Consider the following 17,429-nt stretch of genomic DNA (forward strand, 5'->3'; position numbering starts at 1 on the left):
TTCTATTTAGTGGGATTGACATAGACCCCCTTAACAAAAGAAGAAAAAATAAATACACAATATAATAGGTGGTGGTGACGCAGTGGCACAGTAGGTAGTGCTGTCGCCTCACAGCAAGAAGGTCGCTGGTTCGAGCCTCGGCTGCGTCGGTTGCCGTTTCTGTGTGGAGTTTGCATATTCTCCCTGCGTCCCTGGGTGATCCGGTTTCCCCACAGTCCAAAGACCTGCGGTACAGGTTAATTGGGTAGGCTAAATTGTCCGTAGTGTATAAGTGTGAAGGAGTGTGAATGATTGTTTCCCAGAAATGGGTTGTGGCTGGAAGGGCATCCACTGCATAAAACATGTGCTGGATAAGTTGGCGGTTCATTCCGCTGTGGCGACCCCAGATTAATAAAGGGACTAAGCCGAAAAGAAAATGAATGAATAATGGGTGGTGGTGGTTAAACCTTGTGGGCTTTTGGGGATGTTTTCATTCTCTCTGGGGTGAGTTTTAGTCTTAATTTGGCCACAATTTTCAGCAAGAAATATACATTTTTAGTGACAAATCTTATTTGGACACATATTTTGGAAAAATGCTTTAAAATAAAAAACCCTCAATAATACACTCTGGGGAAATTTACTACCCTTTCGTTACGTTAGTGGCTGTTTTTGCCCCACTAACGTCTATTGTAATGACATTTTTTGATTGCAAAGCCATGACAACATATAATTATGCTTAATTGTTTGTGGTTTTTCCTGTTGAGAAGAGGTAAAATTTGCCATTTTTATTGTCAATCATCAGTTGCAGTGCAAAATAAGCTTAGTTTCCAGATTTTTTCTATGGAATATCACACTAATCTTATGAGGAGACGTAACTATTTTACGCTTTGTCAGTTCAGTGTCTAATTTATACGAATTGTATGATTTTAAAAGGGGCGTGGCACCCAATCCTGCTCCTAAACCCAAGCACCATTGGGGGATAAGCAAATTGTACTAAATTGTACTAAATCAAAAAGTTATGAATTGCCATGAGATCGTGTTGGGATTTAAATTCTTAAATGTATCTTTGGGTAATTGATGTTGTACATTTCTGAATTGGCTTATTTTGTTTAATTATGTGAATTGGAATGAAAAATCTTTGCCTGGCAAATAAATGTAAAATTCTTGTTCATCTCTAATATCTCCTGAAATCATTGTAACTAGTAGATTGTTTAGGCTGATGTTTCCGCTCCCTAGACCAAGATTAGTCATACATTCAGGCTCAAAGGATGGAGCAAAAGCACAGCATTAAGGGGGTTGCACACCGGATGCACCACTCGGTGACATGCCGTGCCTCGCAGCACCATGGATTTTAGAATTCCAAACATAGATTTCTATTAGTGTACGCACACTAGCACCGCCAGTCGGGGGCTGTCTGCAGCACCCAGCTACGACTCAGAACACTGTTCATATTTCTGCCACGCCACAGAGCGCCATCTGAATACTTTAATTTTAAATAACATGCAAATGTGCGCGTCTGGTGTGCACACTGTGTCATGGTGCCGAGTGGCGCATCCTGTGTGACCCGCTTTAGAGACCTGTTGATTTCTGACAATCACTGACTTAGTATGATATAATCTAGCGGCTAAATCATACTATCTTTATGTATCAGCAAGCATGGGGCAGCCTAATATTACTTAAAGGAAATTAGTTTACTGTTATATCCTTTATCTAAGAACCTGGTGAGGTTGTGTACAGTATGTGAGCACACTATAATTTGATGTTTTACTCCAAAGAAACTCCATATAAATGCCAAAACTTTTTTTGCACAGGCCTATCTAAAGGGCTAATGCTGCCAACTGATGATCAACAGTAAAATGACAAATGTTACCTCTTCCCAACTGGAAAAACCACCAACAATCAAAAAGTGTGATTACATGGTGTCATGGCTTTGTAATCAAAAATGTCATTTAACGGAAGTGAATGGGGCAAAAACAGCCGCCAACTTGGTCAATTTGAACAATACACAAGGGTTAACTGCATAAAGATTATAGTAAGTGGGCAGACATTCAGTCATTGTGTGTGGTTTATTACCAAAAGTTCCTTTATTCTCCATTCATCCACTCTTCATCCTGATCTCCCCGCTGCTCCGGCAGTGGTCACAATCCTCTTAATGGCTTTTTTTTTCAAACCCCTTCCCCCCAAAAAACTTCTCCCCACATGCAAACCTCTTCAACATGCTCCGCCGCAACCGTCTCCAAAACAGCCTCCCCATCACACCTCATCTTGTCCCATGTAAAAAAAAAAATCTCTCTTCCTTGGTTACCGTATCCAGGGAGACGTGGGCCCGCCCGGGGACCCAGGCCGCCCACTGGTCAATGGAGTGGTGGAGTTTGTTGGCATTCCAAAAGCAGACAAAGGAACTCAGGTTTGTGAGGAAAACAAAGTTGTGAGGATCGACAGTAGATGCCATCCATTCATCCACCAGCGACTTCCTCAAAGCCTTTTCTATTTTGTTAGCCCTTTTAACGATTGATCCTCTCGCCTGCTGTTCAGGAGGGGGGGACGAAGTCCAGCCTGTGTTTTATGCATCCCATGTTCTACTCTGTGGTGAATGTTGAGGATGGTGTTAAAAAAATGTTTACATTGGGTGGTGATTTCAATCACATGTGTGAAATGATTTTATAGGTGTGTTCGCAGTTGGCAGATTGGTTTGGATCAGTAAGAACATTTTGAGCGAATCATGAACTCAACTATGAATTCATCAAAACTTTGAATTCATCAAAATGCACTTAATCTCATAAGATACAACCATAAAACATACATTATTTTTGTCATGATCACTGTGTTGCCCAGTATAGCTCATTTCAAGAATCAGAAAATTGTGCTTGCATCAAATCTTATTTATGTATTTAATTGCATGCTAAAAGAACTACTGGTCCTCCCTTCAATATACTTTTACAATATACTTCAAGTTCTCACTTCAGTATACGTAATATCAATATGTAATATGACAAATAAAAGATGTGTCTTTTGCCCAGAATTCATCAATTTAAGGCCCAATCCCAATTCTACCCCTTAGCCCTTCCCCTTACCCCTAGCCCTCGTTTTGCGCGTTCACATGAAGGGGTAGTGGTGTCCCATTTTTCTTTAGCTTGAAGGCCTGGGGCTAAGGGGAAGAGCTAGATAGCTATTGAAACTGAGATTTTTCAGGACCACACTAGAAACCAAGGGGTACAAAAATTTCCCAGAATACACAATCTACAATGGCAGCATGGCTGCACACGGAAGTCAGGGGATGCACAAAATAGTTTTTTTTTTTTTTTCATTATTATGAATTTTTACCAAAAATAAGCACGTTTTAATATATTCATAACAGCGTTCCTGTTTTACCGTTATGTTTTAAAAATTATTTTAAAAAACGCTAAATTTCACTATGTTTTTTTTAGCTTAGTCCCTTTATCAATCAGGGGACACCACAGCAGAATGAACCACCAACTTATTCAGCATATGTTTTACACAGCGGATGCCCTTCCAGCTGGAACCCATCATTGGGAAACACCGATACACTCTCACGCACATTCACACACATACACTATGGACAATTTAGCTTACCCAATTCTCCTATACTGCATGTCTTTGGACTATGGGGGAAACCGGAGCACCCAGAGCAACCCACACAAACACGGGGAAAACATGCAAACTACACACAGAAATGCCAACCCCAACCGCGTGCTACCCACTGCGCCACCGCGCCGCCCCAAATTTCACTATTTATAATCCATAATAATAGTAGACCCACAGTAAACTTTCACATCTGTCACTCAATGACACACGAATACCCTGTCAGAAAAGGCTAGTAGCTTTTTTTTACAGTGTCTGCTACAATGTTAATGTTATTTTTGTGTGTTTACATAGATGAATATGGCCACTGTGGAAATGCACAGTACAGTTACAATCTTATTGCCACATTATATTGTCACGATATATTGTCAGTGATTTCCTGAAGATAAATACCAAAAAATAACACAACTGGAATAACTCTAGCAGTCGCCGTGGTCGATCACATATGTAGTAAGAGACTGCGATAACATATCATGACGTGTACAGGTGCTGTCCCATTTCTAAGGGGTAAATTTCGAAGCCCTTCCCCTTCACACTCTGTTTCAAAGGGGAAGGGGTAGGGGTTGGGGTAGAGGTAAAAAAAAAATTGAATTGGGATTGGGTTTGAAGTGTTTTTTGGGCCAAACATTGTTCTTTTATATTTGAAGAGTTCAGATGCAAAAACCGCTAAATGCCGTCTGAAATGTTTTTCTAAAATGAGCAATTTTACCAGGCTCCTGTGTGTAGGTTTAGTAATTTCACTTTTGTGCCAAAGATTAAGTTCTTTTTATGGTCTTTAAAGTGAAATAACATAAACAAAGGAGGATGAGAACAATTTTCATTTTTGATGGACATTTCAGACGGCACAGAGGTTTTTGCAACTGAACTTTTCATTTGGTAAAGGTTGTTTTGCAAAATATATAGCATAAATAATTTTTTTTAGGTTTAGTATTGTTCATTGTCTAAATCAGAGGTGTGAAACTCAATTCCTGGAGGGCCACAGCATAGTACATGTAGGTAACAAGACTAAAGGACTCGATTAGTTTGATCTGGTGTGTTTACTTAGGGTTGAAACTAAATTGTGCAGAGCTGCGGCCCTCCAGGAACTGAGTTTGACACCTGTGGTCTAAAGTATGGACTCGGAAACAAAAAAAAGAGAACCGAACTACAATTGTGAACACACCCTGTGTCTAATAGTTTCAAAGATGTTTTATTAAATTATATGTGCATATTTATTGTGGCCTTACAGAACACACTTTAATCACATTTTTTTATATTTTCATTATTAAGATAATGAGATTGATTTAAATACAGTGGAATTCTTGTGAAGTGTGGCTCAAGGGCCAAAATAGCTAAATAATTTGTATTTACGTTTGTGACATATACAGTAAGAGATTAATTAATTCAAACAACATATTTAAAAATATATATCTTGTTAATCAATGTTTGGTCTTAAATGAATTTATTATGAACTTTCTATTTATCCTAAAAAACCTGAAAAATCCTGTATTTGTTTTATTATAACAGATTTAGGTGACATTTTTCAAAAACAATATTGAACACTCATCAATGCTAAACTATACTTTAAAAACTGTAGTGTTTAAGTTTTAAAATGTATTGGTGCATTTTGAAGCCCAAAACACACATTGGATTTAAATGGGAATTTGCCTAGCTTAAACCTGTGCATAATGTAGACATTATGTAAGTTTTCTTGATCATAGAGATACAGTATCATTATGCTTCACAATATTTTATAATGTTTCTGCTCTTGTTTTACACATTTTTCTCACATCTAGTAACAAGTTTTATACAATTTTCTCACAAAAGAATATAAAATCAGCAAATCCTTTTTTTGAGGAGCAGTCATATGGAAAAATTATTTAAATGTTTTTTTTAAAAATCACAAACTGACGTTTTGACTTCTCAATGTCCTCTCGCTCTATCTCTCTCTCTTTCTTCTCCTAAAGGGTGATAAAGGCTATGCTGGTAATCCAGGTCTTCCAGGGAGACAAGGACCAATAGTGAGTAATCAAATATTATTTCTGTTTAGCATGTTATATGAAACTAGCACTCACATTTCTTGCACATGTGTAGAACCCATTTCGTTATCCAGGCGAGGCTGGAGAAAAGGGAATCCTTGGCTTGCCAGGCGCAAGGGTAGGTCCTGTTTCAGCCAGTTTCACATCACATCTCATTAGGGCTGCACAATATATCTTTAAGCATTGCTATTATAATGTGCGCATCTGCAGCATTGCAGCATCTGCAATGTCAATTAGGGAATATAATTAACCAGAAACTAAAGTTCTCTTTCAAAAAAAGAAAAGAAAACGATTTTGCTGTTTGTTTAAACTACTTGAGCTGAAACACAATTCTTGATATTTTTCTGGGACAGCTTAATTGTTTTATGTTTATTCCACTTAATTTAAGTTAACTTGATTTGTGTTGAGACAACATGAATGAATTGTGTGGAATTTATTGTGCAGTACATATGATTTGTAGAGGAATTGTAAATTTTAACAGTAATCTAAAGCCCCGGTCAGAACACACAACTGTTATTATTGGTTACGCATTTCACTATATCAGATTATGCTATTTTTCCTTGATAAAACCTTGACTTGTTGTGGGTAACAAATATGTCAGACTACACACTCCTTCACGATCAGTCATCCTGTGACGTCTATGGCGAGCATTATTTCCTCAATTTTCCTCAATTATTTTCTCATTATTTCCCCTATTGTCTCAAGTGTTGCTATAACAATATTTCTCAATTTAAATTTTTTATTATCTTATTTCAATCTCAATAAACACTGATGCTTGCTGACAACTAATAACTACATTATTTAAGGGCATTCCTTACGATATTGATAGGATCAAAGTTCTGATTCCTTTTTAATATTAAACTATTTTCTTATCTAAATGTATATTTTCCTGCCAGGGTTGCTTATTAAACATTCCCTCGCCTGAACTTGGCGCGAGTGAGATGGAGAAAATGAAAGCACATCAGCTGCAGCAAGGAAAATTAGATGCTCAAGTCATAATCTTTAAAGTAAAGACATATTAAAAAATGAGCAAATATATGAAAGAAATTTGTGATGCAACAATCACAGTGAAGCATTAAATACTTATTTTCCTCAGAACGAAACAAATCATCCACCCCTATAGTAGAGTAGTGGACGGGCACAAATAAAAAAATTATTTGTACATTTTTCTTCTAAAAAATATCTCTTTAAAATGGATTTCGTTTGCTATAATTTGTATTTTAATTTTACTGTATCTTTTGTTGGTCAGTTATCTACATAAACAAGAATAACGAATAACATTTAAGGTGTTGCTCTTCAAAACAAGTCCGCTGTATGTGCCGTGAGAGTGTGTTGGTTTGTTAAATAAAATAATAATCTAGCTTAAATAAAGTGAAATATTCACAGTTTCAGAGAGGCCTATATTAAACAGTTTTCACTATTGATGACAAATTTGAATAAGCAGGAAATGCTTTTGCTATGTATTCGCAGCACTGAACATGTTCCCAGATTATTTTGGAAGAACAAACTCTGTTGGAAGGATGAGAGAACTCAGAATAGAGATGTCTTCATATTTGTGCCAGTCTGTCAGATAAAATTGCTTAAAACCACCATATTATTTTAAAAAAGATTAAAGGTTAAAAGTTTACACACCCTATGATGCATCCTATACACCCGCGACCCACCCATAAGTAAATATGCAGCCTATTTTTTGACCTGACTGATGTATTAACGGCAGCAGCCGTTATATGCTCCTATTACACAGTGTCACCCACGTGACAGAACTCGTCATGAAGAATGTGAAAAAATTAAACATGCTAAACTTTCTGCGATGGTGTCGTGAGGCATCACAGACATGGTAATGGTTGTCATGAACTATGCCACATTACATGAGAAGTAACGATTGAATCTTGTGTCATGACGCCCATTTGTCGTTAACAAATTCCCACGACACCCTACATCGAGGAAATCGTGACAAAGTCATGTGAACTGACCGGGGCTTAACAGTGTGAAAGTTTTTTACTTGGATGTGTACAGGCATAACACTGTATGACAACATTTCAGATGACTGTTCTACAGCCTACAGCTAATCAATCTGTCATATTCTGGAGTGCATTACAGTTCTAAAGAAAAATATAAATGATAAATGATCTTAAATAAAACAAATACATTTACAGAGATGGTATATAAGTATTTAATTTCACTCACCTGGGAAATGGAGGCCACTTGAATGGTTTGTGAGCACAATTAAGTGCACAAAACATGCCATATCGTCTGATAGTTGTAGGAAATAATTCCAAAAAGAAACTGATTGTGTAAAGCCACATAAAACAAAACTAAAATACGATGTATATGCTGAGTTCAGCGGCTAATCAGCCGGAATCAGTTGAAGTGAAGTGACGGCGAGCAACGAGACCTAGCTGTCACTTAAGTGGCCATGCCCTTAATTATGCAGACTTAATATAACTTAATATAAATACAACGGATGAGTTATTAAAATAAATTCACTTCCCTCACAGTAATCTTAGCTATATGAACCAAAATCATTTTTGTACCAGGCTGTAAACACCTTTTTTTCCGCTGTAAAGTTGGCCATTTTAACAGTGGGCTCAACTGAAATCTGCTCTATTATGGAGCCAGGACCAGCGAAATTATGATGAATTCCAGTTTCAGGTACTTCCATATTTGCTTCACGAGGGAGAGCGGGAGGTTGCCGGTTGTATTCATCACAGAAATGCAAAATATTACAATGTCAGTTTTTTCCAATATCATGCAGCCCTAGATCTCATGTTTGTGTGTTTGATTATACTGTATTTGAAAAATAAAATACACATTTTTCATTTATAATTTCTTCTTATGTGTAATTCAAAATGGCAGGGTCCCCCTGGTCTGAACGGTCCTCCTGGACTTCCTGGAAGAAAAGTAGGATATGAAATGCTTTACTCCAAATGTTTTGTTTCTTTTTCTCTATATCCTTCTTGTACACCAACCATCTCCTGTTTCCTCTGTAGGGCTTCACTGGGAGTGAGGGCTTTCCTGGCCAACCAGGTTTAAATGGCCCAAAAGTGAGAACGCAGAATGCAAAAAACACACAGATAATCATAAACAGAAATATTGTAAAAAACACCATTTTTTAAATATGCATTTTTAGGGTGACAGAGGAGATCCAGGTCCTCCTGGGCTGATTGTGGATTCTCCGGTATTTGAAATTAAAGGTATTAGCAATTGCTGTTATTTCAGGCACCAAGGTTGCTTTTTTGTGATTTTTTTTTTCAATCCATGATGCACTAACTTATATTCCTTCTCTTGTTTCTAGGTTCTCAAGGCGATCGTGGCTTTCCTGGGTATCCAGGGTTTCCTGGGGATACTGGTTTTGGAGGGCTTCCTGGTCAACCTGGTGCTCCTGGACCACCTGCTTTTTTCACAGGTAATAGACATGCTTTTACATTTTAATGCTTTATGACTCAAATCATGCTTTTATTGGGGAGGAGGATTTCCTGAGTTCACTCATTCATGTATTCAGATGATGGCAGGTTTATTTGTTTATCGTGCTGTTCCAAAGGAAGATCTCTGAGCTCCGAATTTCTCTCCAACCAAAGTTGTGACTGGGATAGAAACTAGACAAGGGTGAGGGGATGGGGCTAAGCTGAATATACTGGCCTCATCTTGTGCTGAGTAACATACAGTTGAAGACAAAATTCAAAATAAATTATTGAAATTGTAATTATTTTCAATTATTTGCCAGGTGATGTTTAACAGAGCAAGAATTTTATCATTTTCACAGGATTTCCTTTTATTTTTTCTGAATAAAGTCTTATTTATTTATTTATTTATTTATATAATATCTTAAGGGGGCTAATAACACTGAACTTAGCAGTTGTTTAATTTATATATATATATATATTAAAATGAAACAACTGCTAAGGTCAGTGTTTATTAGCTCCCTTAAAATATTTTGTTTTCTTGATTGGCAACAGAACAGACAACTGTTGTTCAGTGACTTGCCTAATTAACCTAACTTGCCTAGTCAAACCAATTAATTTAATCTGTCATCATGCAAAGACAAAAGAATGTAGTTACTAGAAATTAGTTATTAAAACAATTATGTTTTAAAATGCTTTGAAGAAATCCCTCGGTTAAATAAAAAGTGTTTATTCCGATGTCAGACAAATGTTGAAACAAAACGATACAAGAACAGAGCATTTCAAACTGATATTAAAACATTTCAAAATAGCTGTATCAGCCCGGATGCGAAACCACTATGGTAGTCAAGAACCCTAATCGCTCCACTAAATCACTTGAAGGTTCAATGCTATAAAGTGGGGTTTAATAGCTCAATCTGCTCAACTGTTCTTTGCTGAAGCTGTTCCAGAGCAATACATAAAAAAATGACCACTAGGTGTCACCGTAGAGTGGGGTTTCGAAATGTTTTGAAGCTTCGACACATTTTCTCTGCTGTTTCAGTGTTTCATGAAGCCTCGCTTTGCCCACCACTACAGACTACTGCTTCTTTGTGATTCAGCTACCGACACATAGAAAGGAAATGTGGATGCCCTCTCCTGGTGAACCCGAGTTTTACATTGATAAATATCACACAATACTTCTGTAATACACATGCATTGTTATAGAAGATTACATTATTCCTGGATTAGATGAAATTAAATAGTTAAACAAAAAAAGATGGGGAGGTTGATAGTTTCTATTACTTAGGGCTACACCAGCACCGATATTTGATTGCTCCGGGTTATTACTGTCGTTTTTATTGAAAGAGGAAATTCATCAATTTAAAAGTTTGCTTTCTAACTGGTTGAGTTAGACTTCAACCAAGTATTTTCTTGAAAGAGATACTCAGGAGTTATTGACATTTTGATAACTGTTGTGTAGACTATTTGATTTGGTTGGACACTGTCTTGGTTATGAGAGAGCAGGGTGGGTGCATGGCTGAGACTGCGGATCAGTTATGAGTCCATTATACAGTATGACTCCGCCTCTTACTGCACGTTAATAACGATACTGTTTGAATGAAACTTTTTGTTCTACAAGGCACTTGGCTATAGGCTACCTTTGACTGGACCATTCTCACGGTAGCGATGAAATAAGGGACTTTTCCTGGGGAAAAATGGTGCTATTTAAAACTGAGCTAAAGAAGCTCCTAGCCATAGAATAGCGGTGTTACTGTTTTTAAACAGCAGCAAGCCGAAAGCAAAACTTTACATTAGCGACATGCGAAAGCATAAATTGGCACAAATTAATTCTTTATCCTTCAGCCCCACCTAGCCCTTATGCTAATCTGGCCCTGAATATGACATAACTGTATGAATTTTGCTCACCTATTCAGGTCGACCAGGTGCCCCTGGATTCCCCGGTAGTCGTGGACCCAAAGGACAAAGAGGAAACCCAGGTCGAGAGTCCTATGGTTCTGAAGGCCTTCCAGGAAGTCAAGGTCTTTCTGGACCACCTGGCCTACCTGGACCACCAGGCCTTTCTTGTAAGCTTTTGCAAATGAAGACATCTAAAAAGTGGTCAAAAAGATAAAAGCTAACCAGCCTTAATTTTTGCTGTTATCCACTGTAACGCTGCATTGCACTCTTCGTTCATTAGTTGATCAGATCAGAGCATGTGCATTCATAGTTTTCAGTCATATTACTATTACAGAAGACCTATCAGGTTTCTGTTTATTTCAAGCCGTAGGTCACTTTCCATCCTTTCATTCAAGTCAAAATTAAAGAGTGTGTCTAAACTATTCTATGTATAAAAAGTGCAAAGTACTGTGATCACACTGAGAATTCTGAGAAGAAAAGGGGCTTGTAGGATCTAATGCAAATTCCCTCATAATAATGTGACGAATTAAGCTAATAAAATTATTAATATTAATAATTACAAGTTATTATTTAATTATGAGTATTTGGGTTGACTTTATTGTTAACGGTAGCTGAACTAAAATTACATTGAATTGAACTGCTCGTCTGTTGGAGCCTGCAATTTAATTGTCTATTAATTTAAAGATCAATAAATTTCCTGGTGTGGAAGAAGAATCAATCTTACTACATTAATGGATTAGTACAACCTGTTGTTTTATTTTTGAGTTCAAGTAACTTGTTCTGTAAGTAAAAAGCAAGCAATTTGCATGGGCTCAAACGTTTAATAATGGTAACAAAAAGGTATAGACAACACATCTATTTACAAGCATGCATATAAGAGAGAGAGAGAGAGAGAGAGAGATGAGAGCAAAAAAAGTCAGAAAGTTGCAAATTCAGCATCAATAACCTAAAACCAATCATCAAAGAAAACTGAATCACCTTGTTTTAATAAAGGACATAATAAACTAGCATATCTGACTAAATCAAACTCGCATAATTCTTTGTCTGTGGCTGACGCAGTGTGTGCTGGCCTGGGAGTTTCTTGTTGCTGTTCCTTCTCCATTCTGATCGGCTGATCATCATTCCAGCGAGGTGATGAGTTGAAGTTGTCCAGAATAGAGATTAGAGACCTAAAGCCTCGGTTACATTTTTGAATGGACCGACTGAAGGGTTTAAGAACGTACAGAGGCAACGAGGCAAGAGAGCTTAGAGAGGGTGTAAAAGAGGTTCAGGTCCTTAAATAGGTTTGCTGATGTCATGAACTCAGGGGTTGAGTTAGCCAAGAATGGGATGTTGCCTTCTAGCCTGGTTTATGGCCTTTGTTTGTGACTTACATGTGCTTGGTGAGTGGATTTTCATAGAGAAGGAATAAAGATTTTATAATCTTAACATGTTACAAGTACCAAAATACAATGCATACAGTTGTTCCCTAAACCACATTAGCTGTGCATACATATCAAACACTTTGTGATGGTATTTGAGTCTACATTATTAAGCAATACTTCTAAGTGTTTTAATACCAAGAAAATTGACATACTTCCAGTAACTCATCAATAAACACTATTTAGCACAGACATAGCAGTCCATCTGTGGACAAGAACATGAACATACACACACAACAACATTACATACATTCTAGAATATAGAAATAGCTATTAAAAGAAAGTTTCAGTTCTTTTCACGTGTGAGTCTGAAAGTGGACAGCCGCCGACTTGCGACGCCGGTGTGTGTTCCCTGATAGAAGCTTAATTTTAGAATTCTGAAATAAGTGGCGCTGCGCGTCACGTCGCCGAGCAGCACTTCTGGTGTGCGACCTGCTTTATTTAGATTAAGGCAAATAATTCAATTACTGATGTCCATGTAAACGTAGTCACTGTTGATAACTCAACTGCCTGTAGCTTTCTTGTCACAATCAGACATTGATAAGCTTTTTTAGGTGTGTTTGATGAGGGTTGGAGCAGGACTGAGGCTTTCTAGGACCAAACCTATCAACCCCTGCACTATGTGATTGAGTGCATAGTGCATCAATACATAGTGTATAAGTACAGAGTGTGTAGTGCATTATTTAGAGAAAAAAAACTTCATAAACATGAATAAAGTACATTAATGGCTGAGATACACAAAGCAGACAATCGGCTATTAGATAGCTAGCAGGTCATCGGTGAATGCCTGTGGCAGGCTAGTTTGCTGTGTTCCACATGTTGCCTTTCATCAGGCTTACATCGGAGAGAGTTTGATTAGCACTCTGATTGGCTTTACAGTTATGAATCAGAGGAAGAGTGCAAAAACTGAAGTGACCAAACAATGCAAGTCAAGTGGGAATACAAAGAATCCAGTTATTATTTTGTCACATTTCTTAAATATTTGCAAATTATGTGATTTTCAGATTATTAAATATATATTTGTTAAATCACAATACAGACTACTGCCACCTGCAGATATGGAAAGATACATCCACTCTCAGGTGCAGAATGTACATTCTCGTTTAATTGGCTGTTGTCCATTTGTTGTGTTCACCTGCAGCTTTTTGTCCAGACGTGAGGCGATAATACTGCTAGATCTTGTGTTCTAGTTTTTGTCGCCACTAATTCTCTGACTGGGCTTTATGGGTTAAATAAGTCCAAATATTCAATTAAATTCAGCTTTATTCCTATAGCGCTTTTACAATGTAGTTTGTGTCAAAGCAGCTTAACATAGAACTTCTAGTAAATTGAAACTGTGTCAGTTCAGTCTTCAGAGTTGAAGTTCAGTTTAGTCCTGTTCAATGTGGTTTAATTTTTACAAACTTAAAAGTTACAAACCAAGCAAGCCAATGGCGAGGAACAGACTTCACCAATTGATGAAAGTGAAGAGAAAAAAACTTGAGAAAAACCAGAGAAGAGAACTGTTTGAGTAAGTCAGCGGTAGGTGGTCAGGCTGGCCCACGGGATCAATGCGAGGACTCGTGGGTCACTGTGGCCTTTCAGGAATCAGTCTCATGCTCTCCACTCTTCCATGACCACCACAGCATCTGCTCAGGATACGGCCTGGTCTAGAATTATGGATACCTTGGCATCTATTCTCCACAGGTCTTGGATCGCATCAATGGCAGTGCACAATCTCTAGAGACCTTGGGATGAGTGTCCATAGGTGGAAATAGGGAATAAAGAAAATAATTAGCGTAACTGCTGTTCATAGGCCACGTCCGAAATCGCCTACTACTCAGTAGGTTCTGCATTTGAATTTAAACGTACTACTTGGCCGTTAGAAACGTACGTTTTATACAGTATGAATGTGAGTAGTATGATTGGAACTCAGACGTACTACATCCGTCATTTTGTCATGATCACATGACCTGCCCTTGTGAGTTACATCGCTTCACTCCCATTCATGAATTTTCTTGCTGGGCATCATGGTATAGCGCAGCGTGCATCGAATGCACACTTTAGAATCTTGCCGGAAGTAGTAGGTCATCCAGGTACTTCTCGCATACTGATGTTTTAATTCTGTGAATTCGGACACACTACTTTGCTAACATAGTGTTTTTAGCGTACTATATAGTATGAAAGTATGCGATTTTGGATGCAGCCATAGTGTATTTAAACACAAGATGCAAAAATGAAGAGCTACACATCAGAGTAAAATACAAGTACACAGGGGCGGACTGGGACAAAAATTCAGCCCTGGCACTGTAGCCACACCAGCCCACATTACCACACCGACACAGCCCCACCCATGGACACGCACATCCACACATTATATTAGTGTACAGATGGTGAAATAATATACGCAGTGCCAAATGTAATAGATATTAAAACATTTAAATGTATGTGACTGGAACAAAAACAACCTCTTTATAAAAAATGTATACATACAGTAAAAACTTTAAAAAATGTTTGTCTGCTATTATATGATAGAAGTAACCTTTGAATGTGTCTCACGCACACACACACACACACAGAGCTTTACACACAAATGGACACGCAGCACGCAGCATGTGCAAAATGTCCTGTATGTCCAAAGAATTTTGTCAGTTGTTGTGTCTGAGTGAGAAAAGAATTGATGAAATTTGAGAGATGTAATCATTAAATGCATTTTGTGCCAAAACAATGAGAATTGATCCCTAGTTCAGCCCACATCGACTTCTGTTGTGCTCACTGTGTCAAGAGTTTTGCAAAAGTGTCCTATATAGAGAAATGTGTCCTAGCGTCTGTAAAAAAACTTTATTACACTTAAGTAATAACAGTAGCACAAAAGGCAATACAATATATAACAAAAAAGCAGAAATATTTGTGTGTACTAGCAGATTTGTACATTTTTAATCCTTCATGATATATAGCTTTTTTGATATAAAGTATGCTGAAGTGTTGCTAGTGCTGCATCTCCATTTGTGTGTGTGTGACACACATTCACAGGCTACTCCTATCATAGGGGTTAATTTATCGTTAATTAGCCACAGTCTTAAAAAGGCTTACATGAGCTTTTATTTTGAAGTGTTTCTGGGAATCAGACAGTTTATTCTTATTTGTTTCGGGACCACACACACACACACACCAACCTACATGGATACTCCGAAGTGATGTTTAGCACTTGCATGCTCAGTACTTGTTGGAAACTTTGTGGAAAAAGAATAAAGAATTCTGGATTGATTGCAGCTCGTTGCCTCTGACTGACCAGACATCTGTGGTGAACTAGCCCCCACTGACAACCCGTAACTGGTTTGTGGTTTCTATATCAGTTTTCTGTACACAGTATTAAGAAACTGTCAGCATTTGTGTCAGGGTGTTTTTCTACAATATTGCTTGTAAAAGAAGTCTATGTTCCACCTATACTGTGACATATGCATGTATTTAATGTCTTACTTTAAAGACTAGCTATGTATTTAGAGTTGACTACAAATTCCTACAGTACTATAGCTATAGCTGTTCTGTGTATACCCTAAATTCCACGTTATCTGCTTATAATGATATTTTAAAATGTATGGGAGTTCCACACTGAGTTAACTGTTAAACACAGTGTAGGTTACTGTCAAAAACTGTCAGAAGTAGCGTGAATGACATTAAAATTAATTATTATTTATATTTTAGTATAATTAAGGGGGTCAGTCACACACCAGAAGCGCTGCTCGGCGACGCACAGCGTCGCGCCGCGCAACGCCATGCATTTCAGAATTCTAATTTCTAAACAAAAGTTTCTAAGGTACACAAGTCGGCAGCTGTCATGTGAATATGCGCGTCTGATGTGCCATACTCTCAACTGCCATGTGCTCGCCGTGTTGCGGCGCATCCGATGTGTGACCTGCTTTATTTTCTGTTCCCTTCTTACCTCCTCTACCGCGCTACTGTCCTCCGATGCATTTACACCTCCTCTCGCGAATATTTCGGTTAATTTTATGCATTTGGCGGCATCTGATTTTAGAGCCCTTTTCTTGCTCTCTCTGACCTTTTCAGCACCGCCTTTCCTTTTTTTACGGTCCATATTTTGACATTAACGTTAGCTTGCGTTGTGTTGCATTTACTGTTTGACCATCTTGCCAGATTTTGATTACATCAGCGTAATCCACAGCCTCTGATTGGGTCGGCCCATCTCGATACCGGCCGGCCGTCGCCGATTGGCCTAAATGCTTAACATGTATCATTATTATAATTATCAATCATTATTATTATTATTATTATTATTGTTGTCATCAACAGCAGCATTATATTCACATCTTGCAAGAGATAAAAGCTGCCAGCATGCAAAAACAATACATATAAAAAAATAAAATAAAAAAAAAACCTGACCGGCCCACATTTTAAAACTGCTCCGGCCCTTCTGGCATTTGCCAGAATTGCCAGACGGCCAGTCCGCCCCTGCAAGTACATCTTTGCAGCAGCAGAAGCAGTTTACTTTTTTAGTGCAATATAACTTATCTACAGATACAAATGTATATCATGAGTTAAGCTGATGGTTGCTCCTTATTTTATCTTTTTTTAGCAAACTTCATCAATACTCCACTTCTTGGGCTTCCTGGACAGCCTGGTCCAAGAGGACCTCTTGGAAGCCAAGGCATTAAAGGGTTTAAGGGTAAAGAACTCTGTTGTTGAACTGAAACGAGAAGTGTAGTGCTTAATTTCTAAAGTTATGTTGAATTACTTTTTTGTACTTTCCTACTTAACCCTGTGTGCTTTCAGGAGAAAATGGTGACTGCAACTGTTTGGGTGGAGGAACGATTGGTGCACGGGGCCCTCCAGGGCCTCCAGGATTCCAAGGATTCATAGGACTCAACGGTTTGAAGGGAGAAATTGGTGACAATGGCTACCAAGGGGTCCCTGGACCACAGGGCCTTCAGGTAATGATGGATGAAATGTGGCAAAGCTTTGAGCTTTTTGGGGTGAAAACATTGAATGAAATTAAATTGAAAGGTTGGAACATGGTAGTGACAGTGAAACAATGTAAGTTTTAAAAAGTTACAAGTTTGTACTTACTTTATACTGTGCATTTAATCCCAGGTTGTCTTATTAAGGAAAAA

The 17,429-nt window shown here is 38.0% G+C and overlaps 1 protein-coding gene across 1 annotated transcript in view; it reads left to right on the forward strand.

The window, feature by feature from the left end:
• The window catches only part of col4a6 (collagen, type IV, alpha 6), a 173,237-nt gene that overhangs the window by 129,853 nt on the left and 25,955 nt on the right, over positions 1-17,429 (forward strand). The window contains 9 exon segments of the mRNA XM_056462133.1: positions 5,529-5,582; positions 5,656-5,718; positions 8,457-8,501; positions 8,591-8,644; positions 8,731-8,794; positions 8,896-9,006; positions 10,918-11,067; positions 16,895-16,984; positions 17,092-17,249. Of these exon segments, the coding sequence (XP_056318108.1) occupies positions 5,529-5,582; positions 5,656-5,718; positions 8,457-8,501; positions 8,591-8,644; positions 8,731-8,794; positions 8,896-9,006; positions 10,918-11,067; positions 16,895-16,984; positions 17,092-17,249 (789 nt within the window).

This window comes from Danio aesculapii, chromosome 7 (assembly GCF_903798145.1).
Source record: "Danio aesculapii chromosome 7, fDanAes4.1, whole genome shotgun sequence".
NCBI lineage: Eukaryota > Metazoa > Chordata > Actinopteri > Cypriniformes > Danionidae > Danio > Danio aesculapii.